General features: G+C 41.3%; 1 protein-coding gene across 7 annotated transcripts in view; it reads right to left on the bottom strand.

The window, feature by feature from the left end:
• The window catches only part of L3MBTL3 (L3MBTL histone methyl-lysine binding protein 3), a 132,962-nt gene extending 105,808 nt beyond the window's left edge, over positions 1-27,154 (bottom strand). For 5 of the 7 annotated variants that reach the window (XM_053592346.1, XM_053592350.1, XM_053592349.1 and 2 more), the window contains exons 1-3: positions 27,074-27,154; positions 23,476-23,552; positions 1,446-1,566 (exon numbers count right to left, since the gene is read on the bottom strand). In XM_053592346.1, coding sequence (XP_053448321.1) covers positions 1,446-1,547 — 102 coding nt within the window. In that variant the 5' untranslated portion in view covers positions 1,548-1,566; positions 23,476-23,552; positions 27,074-27,154. Of the gene's footprint in view, positions 1-1,445; positions 1,567-23,475; positions 23,553-25,105; positions 25,418-27,073 lie in introns of those variants that run through there. The other 2 variants (XM_053592347.1, XM_053592348.1) reach the window with 2 other exon arrangements.
• Between the last annotated feature and the right edge of the window lie 207 nt (positions 27,155-27,361).

Genomic DNA, 27,361 nt, shown 5'->3' with positions numbered 1-27,361 from the left:
TTTATATAGTATTTTCCATCCTCATAACCCCCTTATAACATTGATTGTAATATCCCCATTTTACAGATAAGGATTCCCCAAATCAGGGAATTTAAACAATTTAAAAAAGCTCAGATAGCTATTATGTAGTTGAAAATATCAGAGTTTTAGAAACAGTTGTTCTTTCTCAAAAATTTTTTATATCCTATCTCCATCATATCTTATCCAGATGAACATCTGGAAAATGCTAGAGCAGGTAAAATCCCTGCTGACTATAGAGGAAACTTGACCCAAAGAAACTGACTTGTTCAAGGTAATACAGAACTAAAACTGAAAACCCAAACTCCTCTCCAGATGCCACTACAATAAACGTCACTGCAGTATTTTTTTATATTAAACTCAGAGATGTCAGCAGATTATACTTAATTTAACCTAACCCAACTAAAATTTAAGTAGTTTTCCAGCAACAGGCAGATCATTCAAATCTCTCCAAGAATGAGCTAAGGCAGGCCCTGCTAAGATACTTGCCAAGCTCATTACATAGAATTAGATTCTAAAAAACCTGTATTAGGGGGCAGAAATTTCTACTTAAGATAACCCAGAATACCAATCATCAGGGAGCCGAGCCAAGTGACAGCCTCCTGGGGAGATGGGAAGTGCAAATACCTGAATGACCAAGTGCAAACACAAAGTCTAAAGGGCCACGGACAGGTTCAAGGTTTCTGAGATAGAAGCAAAACAAAAGCAAATTAGAAATGAGGGGAAGTGGAGGGAGCAGGGTTCGCCTCCCAGGTGGGTACTCACACAACCATGTTTCATGGCACAGCAGAGGTTGTCCTGAAAGAGGTGGAGGGGCACTGGAAGCAAGGCATAGTGGGCATATACAGAGAAGAGGCTGAACCCTACTCTCTGAAGAGCTCTCATCTAGACTAGAGCACCCTGGTTTACAGGAAGGATCTGCTTTTGAACAAGCAATTATATAAAGATCCATATTCACAGTATAAATGCTTTAAAGATAGTGAATAGTTCTGTTTATTCAATAGGTTAACATCATCCCGTTTTTAAACGAGAACACCTAGACACAGGGATTGTACAAATTCACTTGAAGTCCTAACTATAGAACTAAAGCCAGGTCTTCTAAGTCTGCCATTTCCACACATATTGCCCATCATAATAGTCAGAACAGAGATGATCCATCTTGAAGCTACAAATCAATTTCTGCAAAATAAACATATTCTGCAGAAACAGTCCTCACTCCCCTAACCCACGTGACAAAGGTTTCTGCCAACCCATCAGCATTGCAAATTGTCTTGTGAGTTTATTGGAGAAGGTCTATGGATCACCTAAAACCTACAGCACTATGTATGATTAATGCTTTTAGTTATTATTTCACATATGTATTCAATTTAAAAATGCACACATGCAGAAGTACAGATGTACATTTATATGCCAGACAGACAGCTTACCTTTAAGTCACTTCCTGGCAATGTGCCTACTCCATCTTTCCAGTCCATAACACTGAACACATCAAACTCTTGGCCACTTGTGCTAGAGGCAGATTCAGTCATGATTTTTTTTTTTTTTAACCTGAAGGAGAAAAGAAGGCGTATCACTAAATATTCCATGTAGAAATCTATTTGTAATTTACTGGCTATTATTTCAATTTCCCTTAATAACATAATTTTCTTGATCACAATATCCCATATCCCTACATCTAAAAACAACTGCTTGAAAAGTATCATTAACATTTTTTTCTCAGCGTAATACGTGGTAAACTACAGGAGAAAAACTTTTAATAAAAATTTCAAGCTAAAAAGCATCATGGTCAATTCTTGCTGTTCATTAAAAAAAGAGGAATTCATTGATAGTAGCATATTTACTTACAACAAAACATCATGATACTATAGGGATAGAATTCCTTACCCTTTCAGTAAGTGGTTCTCAACCTTCCTAATGCCTCCTAATGCCATGACCCTTTAATACAGTTCGCCATGTTGTAGTGACCCCCAACCATAAAATTATTTTCGTTGCTACTTCATAACTGTAATTTTGCCACTGTTATGAACTGTAATGTAAACATCTGATATGCAGGATGTATTTTCATTGTTATGGAGGGGTCACAGCCCACAGGTTGAGAACCACTGCTCTAAATAATATTATTTTTTTCTGTTTTAAGACAGTGAAAAGGAAGTTGAGTATGGATAAAGAATAGAAGTAATCTAAAATGTTGATTATAAACGGGCTTTTTTTGATAATAAAAAAGAAAAAACTTCATTCTATTATTGACTATCATCTCCAATAAATTTACCAATTAAGTGTCTATTCTATAAATATAAGAAAGGCACAATATGATTGATTCTTTCAGTAAATTGGTTTATGGATCAGTTAAAATATCTAGCAATTCATTGTTTTAGGAAGTAAGAAAACAATCTCAAAATGTACAGCAAACACGAATAATAAGCTCTGTTAAGATAATCAATTTGTCTAGCTAAACTGTGACAATGCTTTTAATTTTCCTTTTTTTCTTAAATTTCAAAACAAATTGTCTTCCATAATCACATTTTTGGTGGTGGTATTGACAATGCTGTTTTAAGACTATTGTCTGTGTAATCCTAGATAAAAAGTACATAAACAAATAATTATGAAAAAGTATCCAAGTAAGTAATTATGCTGGTATCACAGACAATCAAAATTTGAATGGAATAGGATAAATTCATGATGTGTTTTATTTTTAAAAATACGCGGGCGACACCTGAGGCTCAAGGAGTAGGGCGCTGGCCCCACATACCGGAGGTAGCGGGTTCAAACCTGCCTCTGGCCAAAAACCGTAAAAAATAAATAAATAAATAAATAAAAATATGCATACTTTCTAGTGTTGTCCACTGAAGAAATCTAAAAACAAAGTCATCCATCAATAGTAGTGAGCAGACTAGTGTGCTCCAGACTGTAGTATCTAAATACCATTTTGCCCAAGTCGTCTCATAGAAAGGGCAGATTTCTGCTCATTGTCAGGAAATGTCTGAGATAAGACATCTTGTTGAATAAGAAAGCAAAGGAGCTACAAAGAGAGCAGAGGTCACAATCCAAAGAACCCAAGAGAAAGAGTGAAGCGGCTTCTGCTGGCCAAAGTTAGGCAAAGCAATATCCTTACGAGCTGCAATAAACTGAAGCACATCAAAATGGTTATAAATTCACAAATTCATAAGACATGAAGTAAAACAATAAACCAAGAACACTTCATTGATCACTTTTTGAAAATACAAGGGAATCAACTCATCATTTGGAAGAAAAAACAGGACCCATCTTGCCTTTCTGTGCAAACTGTATCTCAGGGTAACCAAACCATTGGTCAGAGGAAGTTTCCCTTTAGAAAGAATTTCAGCTAATAAATGAAGAATGAATGATAGAATATTACCATTTGCAATCCTTAATAAATTAATGGTTCTAGGCAATGACCATCAATGGGGACTAAGAATGCAAACCCAGGCTGGGTGTGGTGGCTCACACCTGTAATCCCAGCAGTCTGGGAGGTGGAGGCAGGTGGATTGCCTGAGCTCACAGGTTTGAGACCAGCTTGAGCAAGAGCAGGACCTCATTTCTAAAAAATAGCTAGGTGTTGTGGTGGGCGCCTGTAATCCCAGCTACTTGGGAGGCTGAGATAAGAGAATTGCTTGAGCCAAAGAGTCTGAGGTTGCTGTGAGCTGTAACATCACAGCACTCTACCGAAGGCAACAAAGTGAGACTCTATCTCACACACACACACAAAAAGAATGCAAATCCAACACCACTTCATGAAGTAGTCTTGCCAAGAAAAAACAAAATCAAACTTGATTAAGTCTGTTTATAGGAAATGCCAGAGAAAGGGAGCATGTTAAATTACACCATAAAGGTACAAGAAACAAAATCCACACTATCTGAAACTCTTTAGCATCATTTCTCCAAGTGGGCATTTCTCAGGGGCCCGAGACCCTGCAAAAAGTCCATGAAGTCAACCATTTTCATAAAATGCTAACATGTTATTTGCCTTCTTCACTGTGTTGACACTTGCATTGATGGTGCAAAAGCAAGAGTGGATGAAGCTGCTGGGCAGCTGCATCCAACCCACCAGTAGTATGTGCGTAATGACTGATTTTAGGTATCAAAGTCATAGCATTCTTTACTACCATGCACTTGCAAAACAAATGGCAGTTTCGCTAAAAACCATCATTGATGAAGTAAAAATAATAAATCTATTAAATGTTGATATCTGAATCTGTATCTTTTTAACATTCTGTGTGATAAAATGGAAGGTACTTTGGCATGCCAAAATACCACTGAAAAGCACTTGTGAACTGTTTGAGATACGAACTAAACAAGTTGCTTTTTAAGTGGAATGCCATTTTTATGTTATAGACCATGTTTATTCAGGTTTGGATATTGGGAAAATATTTTGTTAAAAGTAAATTAAATGAGCTTGTCATATCATGGAAAATACTGACAGCATTTGTTGCTAATTATTAAATTTGAACCTTCAAGGAAAAAAATCAGCATTTTGGAAAATTTGTAATCATCACTGTAAGCTTGACAGCTTCCCAACAACTAAAGACTTTTCTAAGAAGACACACAAAAATGTGTGGTGATAATAATGAATGTGATTTTTAAATATTTCATAAGGAAATACGTGAACATTTGGAAGAACTGCATAATTCAATGAAGCAATATTTTCCTAATGACCAATGCATGATGGTACAAAATTATACATGGTAAAGAATCCATTCAAAGTGCAAGAAAAAGCAATGGATTTTAATGTAACAAGAGTATGAAAAGCTCCCTGATAGGGTTTCAGATTGCACATTACAACTAACCTTTAAGAAACTACTGCCTGTCAAGTTTTCATATGGTATTAAAGACTTCCACTATTAAATGAAAAGACCATTAAAATATTCCTCCCTTTTCTTTTTTTTTTTTTTTTTGTAGAGACAGAGTCTCACTGTACCGCCCTCGGGTAGAGTGCCGTGGCGTCACAAGGCTCACAGCAACCTCTAACTCCTGGGCTTAAGCGATTCTCCTGCCTCAGCCTCCGGAGCAGCTGGAACTACAGGGGCCCGCCACAACGCCCAGCTATTTTTTGGTTGCAGTTTGGCCGGGGCTGGGTTTGAACCCGCCACCCTCGGCATATGGGGCCAGCACCCTACTCACTGAGCCACAGGCGCCGCCCAATATTCCTCCCTTTTCAAGACATATCTTCATGAAGCCAGGTTTTCTTCATATATTTCTACCACAAAAAATCTAACACAACAGAATGCAGAAGCAGATGTAAGAATCCAGCGACCTGCTACGAAGTCAGACTTTAAAGAGATTTGCAAAGATGTAAAACAATACCATTTCTCTTTTTTCTTAAAGTTCTCAGAAACTATAATTACGCTTTATAAAAATTAAATCATGTCCTGGGCTTACTACTGTTATTTTTAAAAAGTAGTTTACATTAGGGCGGCACCTGTGGCCCAAAGGAGTAGGGCGCTGGCCCCACATGCCGGAGGTGGCAGGTTCAAACCAGCTCCGGTCAAAAACTAAAAAAAAAAAAAAAAAGTTTAAATTATACATTTGTAAAAAAGTAAATAATGATATAGGTACCCAGGCCAATCAACACCTCTTTAGGCTTTTAATTGCTTTCAGAATGAAAAGAAGACTTGAAACAAAAAAGTCCAAAAGCTGATGTTGTACAGGATAAAAACTTGTTTTATTCCACAAAACAAAGAAATAAAAAAATAGATGAAAGAGGAAATTTGAAATTGAGATTAGGAGAGATTTAAAAGATTTTAAACAATCACAATACCACCATTCAGATCTTTTGTCTGGATCCTGATTTAAACTTTTTTTTTCTTTTTTTGTAGAGATAGTCTCACTTTATGGCCCTCGGTAGAGTGCCGTGACGTCACAGGACTCACAGCAACCTCCAGCTCTTGGGCTTCCACGATTCTCCTGCCTCAGCCTCCCGAGCAGCTGGGACTACAGGCGCCCACCACAACGCCCGGCTATTTTTTCGCTGCAGTTCAGCCGGGCTGGGTTTGAACCCGCCACCCTCGGTATATGGGGCCGGCGCTCTACTCACTGAACCACAGGCGCCAAAAAAGATTATTAGACAAGAAGGGCGGTATGAATGCCAACTGGTTGTTTGTTATTAGAGAAATACTGTTGCTTTTGAGAAATGACAACAGTATGTACTTTTAAAAGAGAATTCTTTGAGGTTTTTATTATATTGCAATTTCCTTACATACATACAGTTGACCCTTCAACAACATGGGTTTGAACTGTGTTAGTCTACTTATGCACAGATTTTTCTTCAACCAAACACAGATGGAAATTACAGTATTCATGGGATCCACAAGTGGACCTGTGGGACTTATATATGTATTTTGGAATGTGAGGGGCTGTAGGAACCAATCTCCCAAGAATACTGAGAGAAGACTCTTAATACAAATTTATTTATATTTATTTATAAATAGTAAACAGAAAAACACTTCTGTTTCTTTAAATTATAGCTATCTTTTGCTGGAATTTACTAGATGTTTCAATATTTGTTATTTCCCCTTTACATAAAGAAAATGTCAAATAGCACACATGTATCTTTTAAGGAAATTCTAATCATTTCCAAATTCATATAGTTTGATTTGAAAAATTAGATTTCACAGACAAGCACAGGCAACAAAAGCAAAAACAAGTAAATGAGATTATATCACGCTAAAAGCTTCCACACAGCAAATGAAAATATCAACACAGTAGACAGAAAAACTACAAAATGACAGAAAATATTTGCAAACTACCCAACAGAGATTAACATCCAGAATACATAAGAAACTCAAACAACTCAATGGCAAAAAACCCAAACTGCTTAAAAATGGGTAAATAATCTAAACAGACATTTCTCAGAAGAAGAGATACAAATGGTCAACAGATACATAAAGAAAATACTATGGATAATTAGCAGAGAACTACAAATTGAAACCACAGTGAATTATCACCTTACCCAAATTAAAATGGCTACTTTAAAAAGACAATAAATAACAAATGCTGGTGAGGATGCGCCGAAAGGGGAATGCTGATGGGATTTTAAATTAGTTTAGCTATTATGAAAAACAGTACAGACATGCCCCCCAAAAAAACTAAATAGAGAAATAGCACAAGTTCCAGTAGTCCTACTCTTGGGTATATTATCCAAAAGAAAGAAAATCACTATGTTGAACAGAGATCTGTACTCTTCTGCTTACTGGAGCCAAGATACAGAATCAACCTAAGTGCCCACCAATAGACAGATGCATAAACAAAGTGCAGTGTGCGCAAAAGAACATTATTCAGCCACAAAAAAGAACGAAACCCTGTCATTTGCAGCAACATGCATGAACCCAGAAGACATTATGTCAAATGAAATAAGCCAGCACAGAAAGACAAACACAGCATGTTCATTCACGTGGGAGCTGGAAAAGTTGACCTCCTGATGACAGAAGTAGACAAGAAGTTACCAGAGGCTGGGAAAGATATGAGGGAAGGAGGAGGAGGGAGAGGATGGCCAAGGTGTACAAAATTACAGTTAGGAAGTGTAAGTTCTAGGGCTCTAGGATACACAAGGTGACTACAAATTATGTATTATATATTTCAGAATAACTAGAAGAGAGGATTTTTAATGTTTTCAACACAAAGGAATGACAAATACTTGAAGTGATGGGCACCCTAATTATTCTAATTTCATCAATGCATGTTACAAACATGCATGGGAATATCATACGTGCCCCATCGATAGGCATGATCATTATGTATCAATTAAAAAATAAATTCTTTTTTAAAAAGAATCAGATTTCACTATCATTAAGACTTAATCCTCAAAACAGGAACTAGGAGGTGAATGCTAGAGGAATTCTAAGAAACAGTGAAAATGTGAAATGATTAAGATGCACACGTGAGCTCTGTGTGACTCCTCCCTCATCAAATATTCCCCCTGGTGGATAAACTGGGTAAAGCCCAAGTGATCCTTTTAAAAAGAGAAGTTTTAGTGTTCTTTCTAGTAAAATCTCTAAATACATATGAACCATCTCCATTACTTTCTTTGGCAAGTGTCCTTTAAGGAAATTTAGTAAAATCATCTAATAGTGCAAAAATTCTCAGCTGCAACTTTCCTGATTATTACATTCTCTAGAAATACAATGGCATTTGTTCATCAGATACTGAGTGTCAGAACACAATACACATGCTCTTAAATTATTAAATCAATCTTACCTTCTTCTAGAAAGTGTCAGACAATTTACCTACATTATTTCCCTTATTTCTTTTTCAAACAAGATGGGTTCTTCCACCCCTCTAGTCTACACTGAAGAGAAGTGAGGTGCAGAAAGGTTCAGTAACTCACTCAGAACAACTAGTGGCATGGCCAGCATTTAAACCCAGCCATGAACTGTTTTTCTTAACCACTGTCCAACCTTTACAGCATTTTGTCCCCTCGGAAAATCTGGCAAAATCTACTTTCCCCAGAACATAGTTCTCCTCAGAACATGTCAAAACCAGCTTACTGGAGAGAGCCAAGGTTCTTCAATGTCAGTCCAACATGTATCTTTTTAATAAAATATTATGCATCAATAAAATATTGTTAATATGTGTATTAAGAAAATATCATTACGATGTCTATATTACACAAATAAATATTTGGTCTTTTTTTTTTTTTGAGATAGTGTCTTACTTTGTTGCGCTCAGTAATGGTGTCATAGCTCACCCACAAAAACCTCAAACTCTTGGGTTCAAGCGATCCTCTTTCTCAGTCTCCCAGTACCTGGGACTACAGGCATCCACCACAACGTCCAGCTATTTTTAAAGACAGGGTCTTGCTCTTGCTTAGGCTGGTCTTGAACTCCTGACCTCAAGGGATCTACCCACCTCAGCTTCCCAGAGTGCTGGGATGACAGGCGTGAGCCACTGCGCCTGGCCAATATTTGTTTTTTTTTCTTTCTTACGAACAATACATGAATAAAATGTACAGAAGCAAAATCCTCTCTGCATCTAGCAGGAAGAAGAGAAACAGTGAGAAATCTATAAGCTAGCACTGCACAAAACCTGCAGTAAATGTTCATTACATCTTAGGAAATACTCAGAATATGCCTCTGCCATACAAACATAGTAATGTAACAGCGTACTATAAGCACATATCTAAAATCTGGAAAAACTGTTTCATTCCTTTTTTTACTCTATGGTTTGTGGATATTTCATGTAACATATTACACCCTAAAAACATTTACTACATCGCCTTTCCCATCATCTAATTTTTAAGCCATGGCTATTTTCATTATCACAAGAAGTCCAAACGGCTACAACATGTTAAGCATTTTTCCACCCCAGTATTATTTTAACAAAAGCTGCTGCTTCTATGACCCCTGGTCTTCCTCCCTTGCTTTCATCCTCTGTATGTGTACATTGCACAGAAACACACAAAGTCCTTCCATTTCAACAAATCATGTTCCTAAGACTTGGCAAGTTTTTTTCAGTACTTAAAAGTGCTTTACTTTTGTCCCTGTAATTATCACCTCATACTAGTCCATAATCCCACCTGTAATCTGTATTTCATGAGCCACAAAGAAGCAGGTAGGTAATACAGTCACAATCAATACAAGCCACAAGCAGTATTTCTCATTCTGCAAACAGTCCCATAGCAAATCTCTTATTAAATGGTTCTGAGATTTCCTAAGGAAGTATTTTAAAAGCGCACCATGATGGTCCTCTGTGATACCAGATGAGATCTAGCATTTTCCTCCTGATCTCCTCTAAATTCTAAAGGTCACTAGCCATGACTAGTTTTCTGGTTCAACCATCCATCAGATGCACCAAAGCAGCTTTGGATTCCCATTAACATTCAGGTCATGGCTGGCAGCGCCACTGCCAAGGGCACTGAGGCCCAGCTGACTCCTGCCAGGGTCCACTGTGGATGGCTCATCAAAGGGCTGGTAACTTTCCTGAAGACAGAGACCCCCGCGACTGGCACCAAGTGTGTATTACACTCCCAAGGTCTCGTGCAACAATTCACTTTAGCTTTTTCTCACTTGTATTATAATCTTCGTGATCTCAGCCTCTAACTGAAGGGCTAGAGAAGAGACTCCATGACATATAATCCCATCCTGAGAACTACCTCCTCTGTCTCTGTTACACCACTCTTCTTCTCTAAACCAAAGCTGTGCAATTTCGCTCTCTCTTGAGATATTCTGTCTACTGTCCTCAGTCTTTCATACAAATAAATTCCTGGCAGCCCTCGTCTACCATGTACCACTGACATTAGGTGGTGATGAAATTTATTAGATAAATATCTTACATTCAAAAATCCTGTAAGAACACAGGGGAGCAGACTTCTCCTACATTAATGGCAGCATGATTGGCTGGAACAACCTCTATGGGGAACAATACTCTGGACCATATCCTCCAACTCAACCATTCTTACAAATTTATTTTATAGACCCTTGCACATATGCATAGAAGGAAAAGGTTATTCGATGACTACAACACTGTAATAAAAAAATGGAAACACCTCAAATGTCCATCTACAGAGGACAACAGTAGCACATCTACACAGTGGTCTAGAACGCCACCGTAAGAAGCAAGAAGAAATGCTTTACATTTTGATACAGAAAGAGCTTCAAGACACTATTAACACTACATGTTATATAAAATATAAAAACTATAAGCTACTCTTTGTGTCAAACAATAGAGGATATACATAAATTTATGTATTGTCCATATATGCCTGGACTATCTCCGGAAGGATCTGTCAGAAACTTGTAACACGGGCTGTGTCCAGACAGAGGTAATGGTTTGCTAAAAGACAGCTACACGAGGAAGCCTTCTGTCTGTATTTTTTTTGTACTTATAGAATGTATGTTCCTAAAAAAATTAATGTGAAAATAGGAGTTTTTAACTTATTTCACATTTATTTAAAAGTCTATGTTATAAAAGGCATGTCTTCCCACAAACATGCCACCACATGAAGCTACAGCCTAAGAGTCACTACGGGACATCAACTTCCACAAAGCTGTCTGGCGACTTCGCTGGTTCGCACTACCAATTCAACAGATGGATGACAGGAGGAAAGGGAGGGCTCATGCCTCCCCAACTCAGGTAGTCATTTTTAGACTGCATTATTATGCTTTCTACTGTTCCTGAGGGACACCTGAAGTTCTATGACATTTAGTAATTTGTCATTTTACAAAGATAAGATTCTGAATCACATACGCCACAAAACGGAGGGTCAAAGACCAGTTATAGAGCCTGGCTGAAGTCCAGGTATATTCTTAGTCACAGGGCTTAATCTTAGTGCTAGGAACACTGCAAATAAAGTGATTTAAAAAACTGTTTCTTTTTAAACTTTGAAACAAACAAAACTAACGCTAATTGAGTCTAGTGTTGATGACAGAATAAAGGGAATATGGAAATGTTTATGAAAGTGATAGGCGAGCCACAGAATAGAAGCTTCAGATACATTAAAGACTGAAATGTCAAACGCAACGATGACTCAGACACATTGTATGAACAAAACTACCAAATGCTCCAAAAGGAAATAAGTAGAAAAGAAGTGTGAATTTGTTTCAGTCAGTACTCCAGACAGGACAAAAATCGCTCATCAAGTGAGACGAGTAGTTAAAAGTCTAGAGAGATCATTCAAATTGTTCAGTTTTACTTCATTCATTTTGCAGAAGGAATTACGCGCTACAAGATTTTTTTTTTTTTTTTTTAATTGTTGGGGATTCACTGAGGGTACAATAAGCCAGGTTACACTGATTGCAATTGTTAGGTAAAGTCCCTCTTGCAATCATGTCTTGCCCCCAGCTACAAGATTTTTTTCAAGTTGAAAATTATGATTGGCTTGGGACACAGCCCCCACAAATGTCAACGATCTACTGTACCTCATTTTGACTAGAGATAAACAGAGTTTGGGTGTCTTTCATAATCTTTCCTTCATACAACTTTTTTGTACCTGCCATAAGTGGTGAAAAAAAGAGTCTCAGAGGGAGGGCCAGGGATTCCTAAGGGGCTGATGTTACATATTCAAAATGAAGAGCAGCCTGCCCAGGGCTGAGATGAAAATAAGGCAACAGTCCTCTGAGAGATTAGCAGCCCATCCTAGGATGCTTAGCGTGGAACATGAGTGGGCCTTGCCTATAACCCCAAAGTCTGGACCTACAGATAAAGAATGCAACACGGATTACTGAGGAAGGGTACTGACTGGAGCCGAGCCATTCACACTCAAAACATTGTCATTGTTCCCCCAAAATTTTACTTAAAAAAATGGCTAACAGTAAGACCAGTTAAATAGTTTGAGTAATTTTACTGCTGCCTTTTTTTAAGAGTTGACATTTTATAGTTTTATAATTAACCAGTGCATTTTCAAAAATAAGGTACAGAGATGCTATGGTTTGAGTTGAGAATAGTTGTAAAATGGGGGTAGACACTCCTCAAAAGCAGCATCTGAGATCAGACTCAAATTCTGCCATTTAGGTAACAGGCCTCAGGTACCAGTGCCCAGCGTTGGTGAATTAGTATTATCAGATTTAGGTCAAGAAGGAAATGCATCTTTTTTTTTTTTTTTTTTTTTATTAAATCGTAGCTGTGTACATTAATATGATCATGGGGCACCATACACTTAGTTCATAGACCGTTTGACACATTTTCATCACACTAGTTAACATAGCTTTCCTGGCATTTTCTTAGTTATTTTGCTAAGACATTTACATTCCACATTTACTAAGTTTCATATATACCCTTGTAAGATGCACCGCAGGTATAATCCTATCAATCTAAACCTAAAATAATTACTAGGAGCCAAACAAAAACGACAGTGTGCAGAAGAGTAACACAGCAATGAGAAAAACCAACCCAGGCCCTGCCCCTATGATGCCCAGTTTAAGACGGTTAACTGAAGATGGCTTTCTGTTTACTTTACAGGAATCACCAGTCACTAACCAACACTATCCCTGGTGCAGAATGACAGACCGAACATCCTAAATGTCATTCTCCAGTGGTATTGTCCAGAAGGAGTTTCCCCACCAGTGATCGTGTGACATATAAAACCGCTGAGCCCCAACCCATCCAGCTCCTGCCATCCAAGTACGTCAAGGACATGATCCTCAAGTCGTGCTATTTTCTCACAGGTCCTGTTTCCATCCCTCACCCCTCCCTAAATTCCTTCTCTTCCTCCTCCATTTCCTCATCTGTAAAATGTGGAGAAGAACAGAACCTTTCTTCTTCTTGGGGTGTTGATACATACTGGATGAGATAAAGCAGGGGATACTCCAGCACAGTGCTGACCACACAGGAAGTAGCCAATAACATGTTAGTTTATTATTATGATTATCTGGTTTGATTCTAATGTATTGAAGTACATGGCAGCTATTCAGTGACCTTAAAAAAAATCAGGTAGTGGCTTTTTAAAAATTCACTTTATTGGGCGGCGCCTGTGGCTCAGTGAGTAAGGCACCAGCCCCATATGCCGAGGGTGGTGGGTTCAAGCCCAGCCCCGGCCAAACTGCAACAAAAAAATAGCCGGGCGTTGTGGCGGGCGCCTGTAGTCCCAGCTGCTCGGGAGGCTGAGGCAAGAGAATCGCCTAAGCCCAAGAGTTAGAGGTTGCTGTGAGCTGTGTGATGCCACGGCACTCTACCGAGGGTGATAAAGTGAGACTCTGTCTCTACAAAAAAAAAAAAAAAAAATTCACTTTATTTCAAAGCATCTATTGTAGTAGGTCACCTATATCCAAACTTACATCACAACATGTGAAGATCACTATATAAAAAGTCGGTATCTTATTCTTCATATTTTCATGGCTCCAGAAAAGACTGCCAGTTCCTCAATACAGCAGTACCTCTAAGGAAAGGAGGACTTGCCACATGGGGAGGGTGCTGCACCTATAGCCCAGGCCCTCTTTCCAGAGGTCACCCTATCCCTGGAGGAGCCTCGCCGTACACACCACCCCATTCTGACCGCACTGAGATGAGACTAGCTGAAAGGCCAGCTAAGGAAACATTCCCCAAAGTCTGCTCCCCAAAACACAACTTTTAGGAGACCATTTATTTATGTCCCATGGTAAAATGCTTTATGGCAGAAGAGACTTGCTGTACCCTTGCAGTCTTTGGGGGATGTCCAGCACACGTGAGGGGCATAGCCAGCTGCAGACAGAGTCTCAGCCAAAGTCTCCCACAGTCACTCAGCTTCAGGAGTTATCACAGTTCCATGGAGCCCCTCTTTTGGAAAAGCCCAAGCTATACAAAATAAATTTAGGAAATAGCGTAAAAGTAAGGCAGCGTTTTATAGGGGCAGTGTTTATTCACCTTCACATTAGATTCAACTACGAGGATGGCTACCTTCTGACCTGGCTTCCTGGCTCCACATGTTGGGAACTGCATGTCTACTACTTGGGAATGTGAGAAAGACGTGGCCCAGCCATGTAAGACTCCCTATAGTCGTCTGATTTACTCTCTCATGATTTCCTTTACTTCCACAACACCAGAGACGTACACAGCCTTATCTGGGAGAACTCACATATCTATAAACACAAGGCCGCATGGGAGGATCACGTAAAGCCACAAGCCTAACACACATGGAAAGGACGTGGACATCCTGGAGCAGGAGGGGTCTTTAACGCTTCATCATTTTAAAGGATCTCACCAATACCAGCTATTTGACCCTCACAGCTATCTTTTAAGGTTGATAAAAATTGTTACCTTCATTTTATAGATGAGAAAATTATGGTCATCCTACTAAGAAAGAGACTTTTACATGCTACTCCCAAGACAGTGGCCCACACACTGTTCACACAGTGAACATAGGGGACAATTTAATGTAATGGTAGAAATCAAAGACTCTGGAGCCAGAGTGCTTGGGTTGACATCTTAGCTTTAACAATTTACTAGCTGTATAATCTCTGGCAGGGCAGCTAGTCACTCTTGAGTCTTAGCTCCTTCCTCCATAGAATGGGACAGGAATTATCTACTCCACAAATATATGAGAATTAAAAAAATACATAAATCAGCCAGGTGCAGTGGATCACACCTATAATCCCAGAATTTTGGGAGGCCAAGGTATAGGGATCACCTGAGGCCAGGAGTTCAAGACCAGCCTTGACAATCTAGTGAGATTCCACCGCTACAAAAGAATTTTAAAACTTAACTAGGCATCTGTGCACATCTGTATTACTTCAGCAAGGCTGAGGCAGGAAGATCACCTGAGCCCGGGAGCTGAAGGTTACAGTAAACTATGATCATGTCACTGCTCTCCAGCGTGGGTGACAGAACAAGACCTTGTCTCTTAAAAAAAAAAAAAAAAAAATTATACACGCTAGTGCTTTGCACTCAGTACACAAGAGCTACAGTTATTCTGAAGAAAAGAAAACAAACTGCTCTCTGGTGTCCTTGCGCCCTCCAAGCACCAGTTTACCAGATGTCTGAAGTATCACAGGGCAGAAGGATATCTGTGCAAAGGCCAATCCTTCTGGATCACAAAGCCTTATTTAATTTCTCAGGTGTCCAGAGATGAAGGGAGGGAGGGCAGTCCAGAGCAATGGTGAGACTGAGATTTCAGGGACAAATAGATTTCAAAGTGAATTGGGAGACTGATGTAAGGTCAATAACTGTTAGTTTTGCCAAGTGCTTATAAAGAGAAGAGCATTTTAACAACCAACAAAATAAGGAAGACATAAATCTGAAAAACTACACAAGACTAGGCCATTGGCAACCTTGCTGTGACATTTTTGCTGGGGAGGCATAAAAACGTCCTCACTTACCAACTGTGGTTCCAAGACCTGCTTTCAAGAGAGCTAGTACAGAGACAAACAGAAAGTACGAGAGACTGCGGCAAAAGGCCGGTAGGAAACAGAGACGTGAGCGAGGGGCTTCGTCCCCACAGGGGGCTGCAGTGACTGCCGTTGAGAGTGCCCTGTAGAAGCACAGGAAGATGTGTGCACATGTAGATGCCAGGGCCTGGCGTCACGGGAGCACAGATCTGCACCCCAACTATCCCACCACACTGCACCACCGACACCCACTTACAGGAAGTTCTGAAGATGAAAGGCCTCGATCTATTCATTTCTTTATACTTTGACACCTACCCATAGTAAGTATCAACAAAATCTATGAATAGGGCAGCGCCTGGGGCTCAGTGAGTAGGGTGCCAGCCCCATATACCGAGGGTGGTGGGTTCAAACCCAGCCCCGGCCAAATTGCAACAAAAAAATAGCCGGGCATTGTGGTGGGTGCCTGTAGTCCCAGCTACTTGGGAGGCTGAGGCAAGAGAATCACCTAAACCCAGTAGTTGGAGGTTGCTGTGAGCTGTGATGCCATGGCACTCTACCAAGGGTGATAAAGTGAAACTCTGTCTCAAAAAAAAAAAAAAAATCTATGAATAAAAGAGAGCGGGGAAAGCAACAGACTGGCGGGGGTGGGGCTGGGGACAGGAGAAATCAGAGGAAGATCCTCATTTGTCTCTGTCTGCTGCGTAGTCTCCAGTGAAAGTTCTAACAACTGGGCGGCTTAACAGAAGCATAACATTGCCACTCCAAGAAACGCTCCTTATGTAAGTGCCAGTGGAGAACACATCAAAAGAAGTTAAATTCAAACCTCTTAAACAGGCTTATTCAATAAGGAGAAGAGAAAACTCTACACTCACACTTGAAGCATCTCTCACCAAACACACTGAAAGGAAAAATTTTCCTTTCAAATCAAGCGTGACAGATACCAGCTTTGATATTCCACTCACCCTGCCTGATAGGAACTCTGAATCTCACACACGATGCCTGATAGGAACTCTGAATCTCACACACGATTGGAATTGAGATCTGTTGTGGAGATGTGAGATTTGGCCCTAAGGGTCTGAGTTCACAGACTGGAGGTAGGAAAAACTACATCATTTCAGTGTGAGAACTGAAATCTTAGTACCGTCAGAAAAACAAATCCTTGAGAATCTGGGTCCTCTGTGTCCCGCTATCCTTGTATATTAGATACCTGAGGGTCAAGAGATCCAGGTTGCTTTCAATTATGAAAAACAGTTATTATAACTGTTTTCTCTTACTGATATTTTCTCAAAAAATGCCCTCACTTTGTCTACTGGTCACATGCTAATGACAAGTATCCTATTTATAACGTAGCAATGGTCTATCCGATTTGTTCCCTTTTTTGCCATGGAGATCACATGCAAACAGGTAGTCACCAAAGACAACCTTCACAAAATCTCAACTTCCTGCCCTTCACTTGTTACTGTAAGAATTATTTCAGACTCTGTGGCCTAACCTACTTACTTCCTCTAAAGGAGGAACAGAAAATGAAAAATGCCTTTCAAGAAAAAAAAAGGTACCCAGAAAGTAAAATCACAAACTGACATTAACGGGCCTATGGCGTACTTACTATGCTCTCATAAAATGCTTTTATTTGAAGTTCATGTTCAATATATATAGACTACAAGAAATCTCTATTTGAGGTAAAGTATCCTGAAAAGTGTTATCTTATCATCAGCATACTACACTAGAAGGGTAATAATAGGAATGTTACACCCATTAGAAGGATTCAAAGGCCATAAAAAGAACAAAAACCTGTCTGGCACAGATATTTCTATGCTTATGCTAAATATGCATGAACTTAAATTTAAAAAGAAAAAAACTAAAAGTACTGCCTTGTTCTTTTTAATTTTACTTCATAATTTTATTTTTAAAAATGCCAAAAGTAGTATCTTTTTTTCTTATTCCGCTTCGTACTTTTATAGAACACAGAGCTAAAATTAAAAGATTTACACTTATTTCCCTTTCGCATGTCATGAATTAGATTTGACCAGATTTTAATTTCAAACAGAAGTCAGGTCTACAGCCTTGTCTTGATTATCATTTGTAGCTAACCTCCTTATCAACAGATTGAACAACTAAGCCTCAAGTCCACCAAATAAGACCACACAAACCAATAAAGCAAATTATTTATTCAACCAGATCAGACTGATCACTTAGAAATTTCAATTCGCTGTTCAGGGTTCAACAGTGTAACAGACAGGGGAAAATAAAACACGGGTTTTTGGTGCCTGAATAATCCTACTCAAAATGTTCTAGTAACTGGACTGGTTTGATTCCATAAAATCATATATAACATGATTGATCTGGCACATAATAGGTGCTCAAAATTTTTTACTGGCTAATAGAGCTTTGTCAAAGGAGAAACAGTCCATTATCTTGTAATCCATGCAGGCACTGGTGTCCTGAGTCACAGAGAAGACCCACTTGATGGCACCATAACTCGTAGAACAAAGACCTACCCTTCCCATTGCAACACAAAACCGCCCAATGAGTCCAAACAGACTCTTCACCTGATTTTGCAAACATGGGACATACTCTTTTGTTTACAGTATATAACACTAGTAAATACAGCAGTCTTGTTCAGTATCTTCTTACTACATTCTCTATTTTTTATTTTGATTCTAGGTCACTGTATTTCTGCCATACACACCCCCAGCTTCTCCCCCCCCCCCCACTGTCTCTATCCCTCATTTTAATTTTCTTCTTTCCTTTTACAATCCTAGTTTCTAAGTAAATTGCAAAACCTTTTGAGCCCACCTTGGTAAATACAGGTCCCATTCTTTTTATTAATTGCTTCTTTGTTTTTTATAACTAACCCTACCACCTATCAGGTCTCCTCCTACTAAGAACAAATAAAATCTTTTAAATAAGGATGCACAGTAATTGCAAAACCTATTGTGACTAATGTCTTATTAACAGTTTGTGATCCTATCAAGGCCACAGACTAGACCAAAGTATTCCTTTCAGAAAAAAATGACTGGTCTTTTCCCAATCCTTGGTTTAAAAAAGAAAAAGTAAAAAGTTTTCTTCCTATACATGTTCACTTTTGCTCATCTTACTAAACCAATGTATGAGAGTAAATATACTAAACTGGAAACAGTAATTCTAGGAATTTACTATTTTGAAAGTCAGAAACCTAAAGACATAACAAAACAATCATAAGCCAGTATCATTTCCCTGGTCCCACCCCTTTCAAACTGCATGATATGAACTTGGACAAGTTACTAAGTATCTCTGAGCACTGGTTTGGTCTAAAAGAGAAATAATAATACCAAATGCTCAAGGTTAGTCAAAGTATTAGAGATAATACTCAGTGCACAGAACAGTACCTGAGCATACACAAAGCCCTTGAAAATTATTTTTTGAATCAATAAATAAGTAAATGAATATAAAGCACCCAGCTTAATGCTTGACCCCCAGCAGGCTCTCAATAAAGCACCTAAAATTGTACATCAACATTTCAAAAAGTTTTAAAGAGGGTACCCCATCTGTCAGGTACCTAACATAGAAATACCCTATGTCACATGGCATTTATCTGGATGTACTGGTAAATGTGTTCCTATGTTAGGTACCAGGCAGATGGGTGCGCTCTGCAAAATACTCTCAAATGTTGATGAACGATTTTAAGTGCTGTTGTATATTGAGAGCCTGCCGAGTGTCAAGCATTAAGCTGGGTTCTACTATAGACACAGGGCATTTATCTCTACCATTGACTCACACTTAGCCATGGCTTCACTTCGTTAATTGCCATTATGTTGTATGGGTTATCTCTTCAACTAGATCATGAATACACTGAGGCCAAAGATTGATGCTCTATTTCTTGGTAGCCCCAACACATTCATTCATTCAATTATAACTGTTGATTTTGTGAAACACTCCCCAATGGTGATTTACACAAAATAGGTGCTCAATAAATATTTGTTGACCAAACACAAAAGATTGATTTACAGTATATACAGGATAAAGAATAATAATACAGAAAAGTATTTATTTTACTGTTACATATAATATGTATATATTTCTTAAAACCATCCAAGTAATTCAAGGTCTACTTTTTTTTTTTTTTTAGAGACAGAGTCTCACTTTGTCACCCTCTGTAAAGTGCTGTAGCATCACAGCTCACAGCTCTTGGGCTTAGGCAATTCTCTTGCCTTAGCCTCCCAAGTAGCTGGGACCACAAGTGCCAGCCACAACGCCCAGCTCAAGGTCTACTTCTAAGGAAGAAATCAAGAGTTCATCAGAAAAAGTTCCCTCTCTCAAGATCACTGAACTTTATTCAAATTCCTTTCAAAAGTCCTTGCTTTTTCTTTCATTTTACATTTTTTTTCTAACTTTGGAGTCCTTGCTTTCTTCCAAACTATCCTATATCCTGAATAGAAATTGTCTAAACATCCTTCCCAATTTTATCTTATAAACCAAACTTAGTTACATTTCAGGGGTACCCTTTCCTAATGTTTCCCTCCTCTACTTTCTGTACAGCTGCTGCAATCAATACAAACAGTTCATAATTTCTCACTAAGCATCAATGAAATGATTTAACACAGTGAAAAGGTGACCTGAGAATATTCCCATTAGACAGTGAAGTTCTTCACAAAATATATCTTCCACATATCCCCTGACCTTTAAGATATCACATACCTATTGATGCTACATGAACATACAAGTGGTTCTTTTTCTCCACATATGGTGTCTTCACCTGTATCATAATGATCCCCAAATTCTTCTGAGAAAGAAATCCCTTAAGAACAACAAGTAAAAACAGTGATAGACAAGTTCTTCCTCAGAAAGTCGCCACCACCTAGTGAACGTACTGGTCAAAGAAAGAATCAGACCAAGTCTATCACTTGTACTAGATACACGATTCAGGCCTTACTTGTGAGTGTGTGAGGGGAGGGCTTCTTACTCATTTCTGAAGGCTAAACATTAAAAAGGAATATCATGCATTGTGCTCTAGGTATATGATTATGCGCCATGGTTCTGGATCAGATAACCCAGGAATCCACGCTCCTTGCCCACTGGCTCCCAAGAGAGCCGGAGCCTTTAGTCACGTCTACTGTACAATGTGCAATTGTTATACTATTATTAGCAGAGCTCAGAGTTTTGTCTACCCTGGACTAGGAATCTAGAGAACTCCTCAAGGGCCAAAACCTAGTCTTTAGTAAAGAATTCAATTAAAAAAAAAAACTGGTTAAGTAACTAGTAGAAATCCCGCCAGAGAGATCTCTCAACCATCCTTAGGACGTCAAGGGTGCCCTTGTCTGACACCACATAAAGTAACTTCTCTTGTAATTTTCCCATCCTACCTGCATCTACAGTACATAGCACTGGCTGAAATATAGAACTGGTACAAATAAACTACCAAAGCAGGGGAAATTCTTCAAGAAGTAACTCTCAATTACTCAGGGACTAATTAACAGGATATATATTTCTTTTTTCCCCCTACTATTGGGTTTTTGGATTCTTAAAACATTGATTGGATAATCTACAAAAGAAGACAGAGGAAATAAAACTAAAACTTGTCAGGTTCAATACTTCCAAAGTGAAAATAACGACAGGTAGGACTTGTGTCATCCTTCTCTCTAGATTTTAAATAATTGGCTATCATTAGAATATAGTAGCAAAGGGATTTAGAAAACAGAGAGGGAAGCCCTATGTGGACCTTTCCCTAAGTCCAGTCATTCAGAGGACTCATTTATTTTCTGGCCCCTATAGTTAGTTTAAATCATTACTACCCCAGTTACCTATTTTCTCCTCCTCACCTCCCAGCAGACTCATGAACTAAAATATTAATTACAGTACATTAATTCCCCTCACACCAACCCTTGTACTTTCATCACCCTGCCATTTTCACAATTATGTGTCATTTTAAAGTATTTCTTTCATTTACTCCTTCTGCTTATTAAATGACTAGTTTGGGATAAATAAATTTCAGGTTTTGTATTCAGCACTATGTTAGAACATAGTCCATTCCCTCAAGGAGCCAACAGTATAAAAGGAAAACTACTTTTTTCCTCAAAAAAAGAAATATCCTTAGAAATATTTTTGACGAGCCCATACACTATACACACCAGAAACCAATCTAAAACTTTTAGCCAGGAATTAAATTACCATGTTCTGCCCTAGCCAAACTACATCCTGCCCTTCATGAAGCTTGGCTAAGGAAAAGAATAACAAGACTGCCACACATTTAAATAATTTCATAGTTCTCAAACTCTTACTTTATTTGATCCTTCTAACAAAGGAAGCCAGGTAAGTACATGCCATCATTCTCATTTTCCAGATGAGACCACTTACATACTCTCTCCACTGCCATAATGACTCCTCAATGAAGACAAATAAGCACAAAAAAGTAAGCGCTGTTTTCAACTTGCCATATCTAAACAGGGCACTTCACCATCCTCGGAGACACATTTCACTTTGCTTGAACCTTAATCCTGTCTGTATGATCGTAGAGCTGTTCTTGCCCCATTGTCTCTGCTGTTATCATTTACATGGACCACATCTACTTACTTCACTCATTAATCTCCTATTAATAATTTGTATACTGGTAATTATTTGGTTTTGACTTCTAGACCACAGTCTGGCCCCATCAGGATTATCAGTCCTGGTCATAAAAGGCAGACTGATTTTTGTCTCCTTTTGTTTTTGCCCAACAAGAATTAGCAACCTGTCAAACTCAAGACAGAGACAGCAGGAAAACAAGCAGAAAAGGAGAGGACAATACTAAAGGGGGAAAAAAGGCAAAAAGGTATAAATGGTAGAAACAACTAGAGTGGCACTGATGTACTTAAATGTTCTACCACAGAGACAGTAGTCCTCCTTATCTGAGGATGACCTTTGTCCTAAAAGTGGGAACTGGGTTATCACAGGTAAGCCAGCATCCTCCAAATCTACCTATGAGTTCTTCACAGACCACATCTATATTCTTGGTGGAGATACGTTTCAAAGTTGACAAGTCTAGCAGGTGCAGTGGCTCATGCCTGCAATTCCCAGCACTTTGAAAGGCCAAGACAGGAAGACTGCTTGAGGCCAGAAGTTAAAGACCAGCCTGGGCAACAGAGCAAGACCCTGTCTCTACCAAAAACAAACACAACAAAAACAAAAAGTCGACGAGTCTAAGCTAACCCGCTGGACCCTCACAAGCCAACCTTTCCTGGATTTAAGCCATAGGAGTTAAGTCACTTCAATACCCCAAAGCTCTCACTATAAATGCCATCTACACTTTACCACTGGAACCCCAAAACAATTAAATTTCCAGAATCTTCCATATCACTGTGTACCTATGTAACAGTAATATTAATTCACAATGACTTTATTCCAGTTTTTCCACTTCTTTAATTCCCAAGAATAAAACAATTCACCTTAGTAGAAAACAGGTGCTAAAATGGTAATTAAGAATCTAGGTTTTCACTGACATAGCAAAAAAATGAAAATTAGTAAGTAAACCAGTCCAAGGATTATCCCAGGGCAATCTCGTAATTTTCCTAATGTTTCATTCAGTCCCCAATCACACTTGTGTCAAAAGATTCATGCATTCAAAAGAGCTCCCGTGAAAAGATGTTTTTCTGCCAACCTTGTCCTACACTCTCCCTCCTGACCTCCAAATGCAGCTTTTAATAATATCTGCACCCACATCAAACAACAAATTGTTTGAACGAGCAAATCTTACCTTGCAGCAGTCAAAAAAAAGGCAAAACTGGTGGTCTTCACAATTGCTATCCACTGCCCAAGATTTCTCCTAAGGGTCTAGCATTGATTGAAAGAGAGAAAAGGTAAAATCAAAGCACAGTCATAAAAAAGAAGCCTTCAAATCCAGAATCTGTAAGTTTACATTTGAGTCACTGACACGCGTAGTTTCACACCATACCGCTCTGTATATTAAAATAAACTAGTCCCAGATGAGATGAAATGAATTTTAATCATTCATATCATCATATAATTCCCATAACTTAAATTTACCCAATAAAGTATCTCCTACTGTATGACAAACAGGTGAAAATTACAGGATCGTCTGACTCAACTTTAACATCCCTTACTACTTTTATCTTTACCATTAAGATACTTTACAGAATACACAGTGGCAAAAGAACAGATAGTATGTAAGCAGTTTCGCCCATATATTTTAAGCATTTTAGATCACAAATTATACAAAATATTCAGAAATAATTTCGTACCCAGTGAAACAAAATTACAATCTTACGACCCAAAGGGATTAGTTATTTTATGACTATGTATAACTAAACAGCTAAGTAACTAAACGGGAGTCTTAAATTATTTACCAGAGAATAAAATGACCAGCTCACATAAAAAGCAAATCTCAGCCAAAGGTTTTTTCATTTCTTTTTCAAAGGCTTAAACACCCATTTCACTTTGTATTTTTATTAACGTTCAAAATGAAGTTGTCTCTTGTGACTCGTGATTAAAAATGCATCAATGTATGGACAGTAATAAATACAAAAACAAACAATTGTTTCTAAGGCAGATCAATCTGAAAACCCAGTGTAACCCAGTGTAACAAGCGAAGTGTTTTTCACGTATAAGTAATGACGGATGGAAGTTACAAGGTCTGAATCCTCCGATTTCGTTGCTCTCCGATTTACTAAACTTCCTACTTCTGATCAGCATCCTTTCACACAACATCTGGCTGCTCGTTCAGGTCCTCTAATTACTTCCACGTCTGAACGGACTACGTAGCTACAAGTAAAGGCCAAACTTTGCTCTCGGCCTTCCGAACTTAAAGATGCGTTTAACCACTAGAGGTCTCCCCTTGGCCAGTTTTGCACGTTCGCTATTTTGCTGCACTTGAAACTTTCCGGAGAAATGCTCTCTACTCGAGTCAGTGTTTTTCTAAAAACTTGCGCAAAAATCCACGCGACCGAGATAGCCAGTACAACGGCTCCCGGGCTCCCCAAACCAATAAAGGTATCGCAAACAACGCTCGAGGAACAAAATGAAAATTCGACGCGCTCGCCCCAGCCGCCGGCACCCCCCGACCCCAAATTCTTATTTCTCAGCTCGGGTTCCCCTAACCTAGAACAATTAAAGATCTATTTTTGTTTCCGTGCACTTTGAATGATCTCGAAGGCATTTTTTCTGGCAGTGGCCCCGAGGTGGCGAAGGAGCGGGCCAAGGGATGCAGGGAGGGGGAAGGGCCGTGCTCACTGCGCCCGAGGAAGTTGCATAAGGAAAGCGACTCCGTTTTTAGGGTCCCCTCAAAAAATCGGCGGGGCGGGGAAGGAAAAGGAAGCGGGGTGGTGGCGGCAGGGGGGACTGAGAAGGGAAACCGAAGCAACGTTTACCTTCGTCTGCCCGTGGAAGGGTGGGGTACAGCCACGGTCTTCGCGACCCGGAGAGCGGCTCGTCACCCCCACCTCTCACCGAGCGCGGACGGACGAACAGACGCCCCCACCCCTCCGCGGGGACCGCGGGGAGAAAACCGCCCGCTTTTAAACTTTCTCTCACGCTCGCGCCGTGGGCCGTGCTTCGACCAGAACGGGGGGGGGGGAGCCACTGGGCCTTTTTTTTTTTTCTTTAAAGGTAATTAAAGTTTTACCACCAGTCCAAAAGTTGCGCCCTCCCCCCGCCGTGCCACCGTGCCGCCGTGCCCTCCTTCCCTTCCAGGATCTCAAGTTTTCCTCCCCCCGCCCCACCAGCTCACGGGGCGCGCGGCGGATGCCTCGGCTCCTGCGCTTCCCGATCCCCACCCCCGCCGGCCTCTACTTCCCCCCGCCCCGCCGCCGCGGCGCGAGGACGGCCCGCGGGCCCAGGACGCGGGTGTGCAAAGCCCATTATTCCAGAATGGCACACGCACGCGGCGCGAGCCGGGCGGCGGCCCCGGCCCCGACCCCGCTTTTCCTCCCCAATATAAGGAAGGCGTAAACAAGTTGCAGGAAAAGCAGCCCCGCGCCTCCCCCACCCGCCCGCCCACCCCCACCCCGCCGCCCCGGCGCGGCCGCGGCCGCCGCCGCCCGACACACGCCCGCGCCCGCACCCGGGCCGGCGCCGCACAGCGCGGGGCGAACGCTGCGACGGCGCGGGCTCCCGGCCCGGCCCGCGGCCCGCGCCCTCCCCCGCGCGGACGGCCGCCGCGGGCCCGCGCCGCCTCGCTTCCCGAAGCACTTTCCTGCCTCGGGCAGAAATAAACCGGAGGGTTTATTTTTGTGCAACTTTCCCAAAATGGCGGAAATTGGAGCTGATCTATATGAAATTCTCACACAGTCGGTCGGGAAGGGGGAGGCGGCGAGGAAGAAAACGCAAACTCTCGGCCGCCGAGCCCGCCGCGGGTCCGTGTGAGTGTGCGTGCGTGTGAGTGTGCGTGTGCGCGGTGGGAGTCGGGGAGGCCTTTCCGCCGCGCACACACAGCACACGCCGGGGAGACGCGCCTGCACATTCAACCAGTCCATTCTCCGCAGCCCGAGCGGGGAGAAAGTGGCCCGGCCTCTTTTCCCACTGCCTCGGTCTCCCGTACTTGTACTTCTCGCGCTCGCTCGCCCGCTCGCTCGCTCTCCGGTGCGCGCCCGGCACAAAGGCCACACGGGCGGAGGGGGCCGCAGGGGCGGCGCGCGGGGCTCGCGCCTCCCGCCGCACCGATCCGCGGCCCCGGCCGCCCCCGCGCCCCCAGCCGGCGCCCCCAGCATCGGCGGCCGCGCTGGCCGCCCGGGCTGCGGCTCCGCGGCGCCCACCCCGACACGCACCCCGGCGGAGCCCGGCGCCGCCGCGCTCCCCCACCCCGCGCCGGGTGTCATGAAAGCGACCAAAGTGACAAGCTCGGGGGGCGCGGAGGAGGGGGCCCACACGCATCCCGCCGCCTGCGCGCCAGCCAGAGCCCGACGCGGCCGCCTCGCCCCGCTCTCTTCCGCACGGCCCCCCACACCCTTCCCCGTGTGCGCGCAAAGAAAAAAATACAAGTCTCTCCTCCCCCCATTTTTTCCTTTCTCTTTTCTCTCTCTTTTGTTCCTCTTTCACACTCGCACTCACTACTTCAGAGTGAGATGCCTAGAGACGCCCCCTCCAGCCGTTTCCGAGTCACTTGCCCACTTTTTTCCTCGGGATTAAGTTTTCTCCTCTTTCCCAGAGGCGCAGAGAAGTGGGGGAGAAACCCCTTCTGTCCTTCCCCTCCCCTGATCTGTTTCACAAGACGAGGGTGCGCTTCCTCCCCTCTATAGGTCTCTGAACTTTCATCCTCACCCAGAAAAATAAATGAATGGCTTTTGCACGGACAGAGCTTCAGATTAATTAGAGATTAGATCCGATCAACCGCTTCTTACCCCCAAATTTTCTCTTTTTTTTTCTCCGTCTCACGAGTAGTCCTGACAAATGGTCCAGGGCTGCGGGCGCAGTGCGCATGTGCGCGTAGAGTCAGGGCTGGGGAGAGGGGAAACTGCGCTGGTGCCGGTGCCGCCGCCGCCGCCGCCGCTGCCGGGAGGCTCGCGCTGGCTTCCCTGTTACTGCTGCTGCGCCTTCGCCGCTGGAAAGCAGCAATAAAGCCGGGTAGCAAAGGCAGCTGCCCGCAGATACTGCTTCAGGTGCATCTTTTCGATCTCCTCGTCACCGCC

This window comes from Nycticebus coucang, chromosome 5 (assembly GCF_027406575.1).
Source record: "Nycticebus coucang isolate mNycCou1 chromosome 5, mNycCou1.pri, whole genome shotgun sequence".
Classification (NCBI taxonomy): Eukaryota; Metazoa; Chordata; class Mammalia; order Primates; family Lorisidae; genus Nycticebus; species Nycticebus coucang.
Note: the sequence above shows the minus strand (reverse complement) of the source record. Positions and strands in the feature narration are given on the sequence as shown.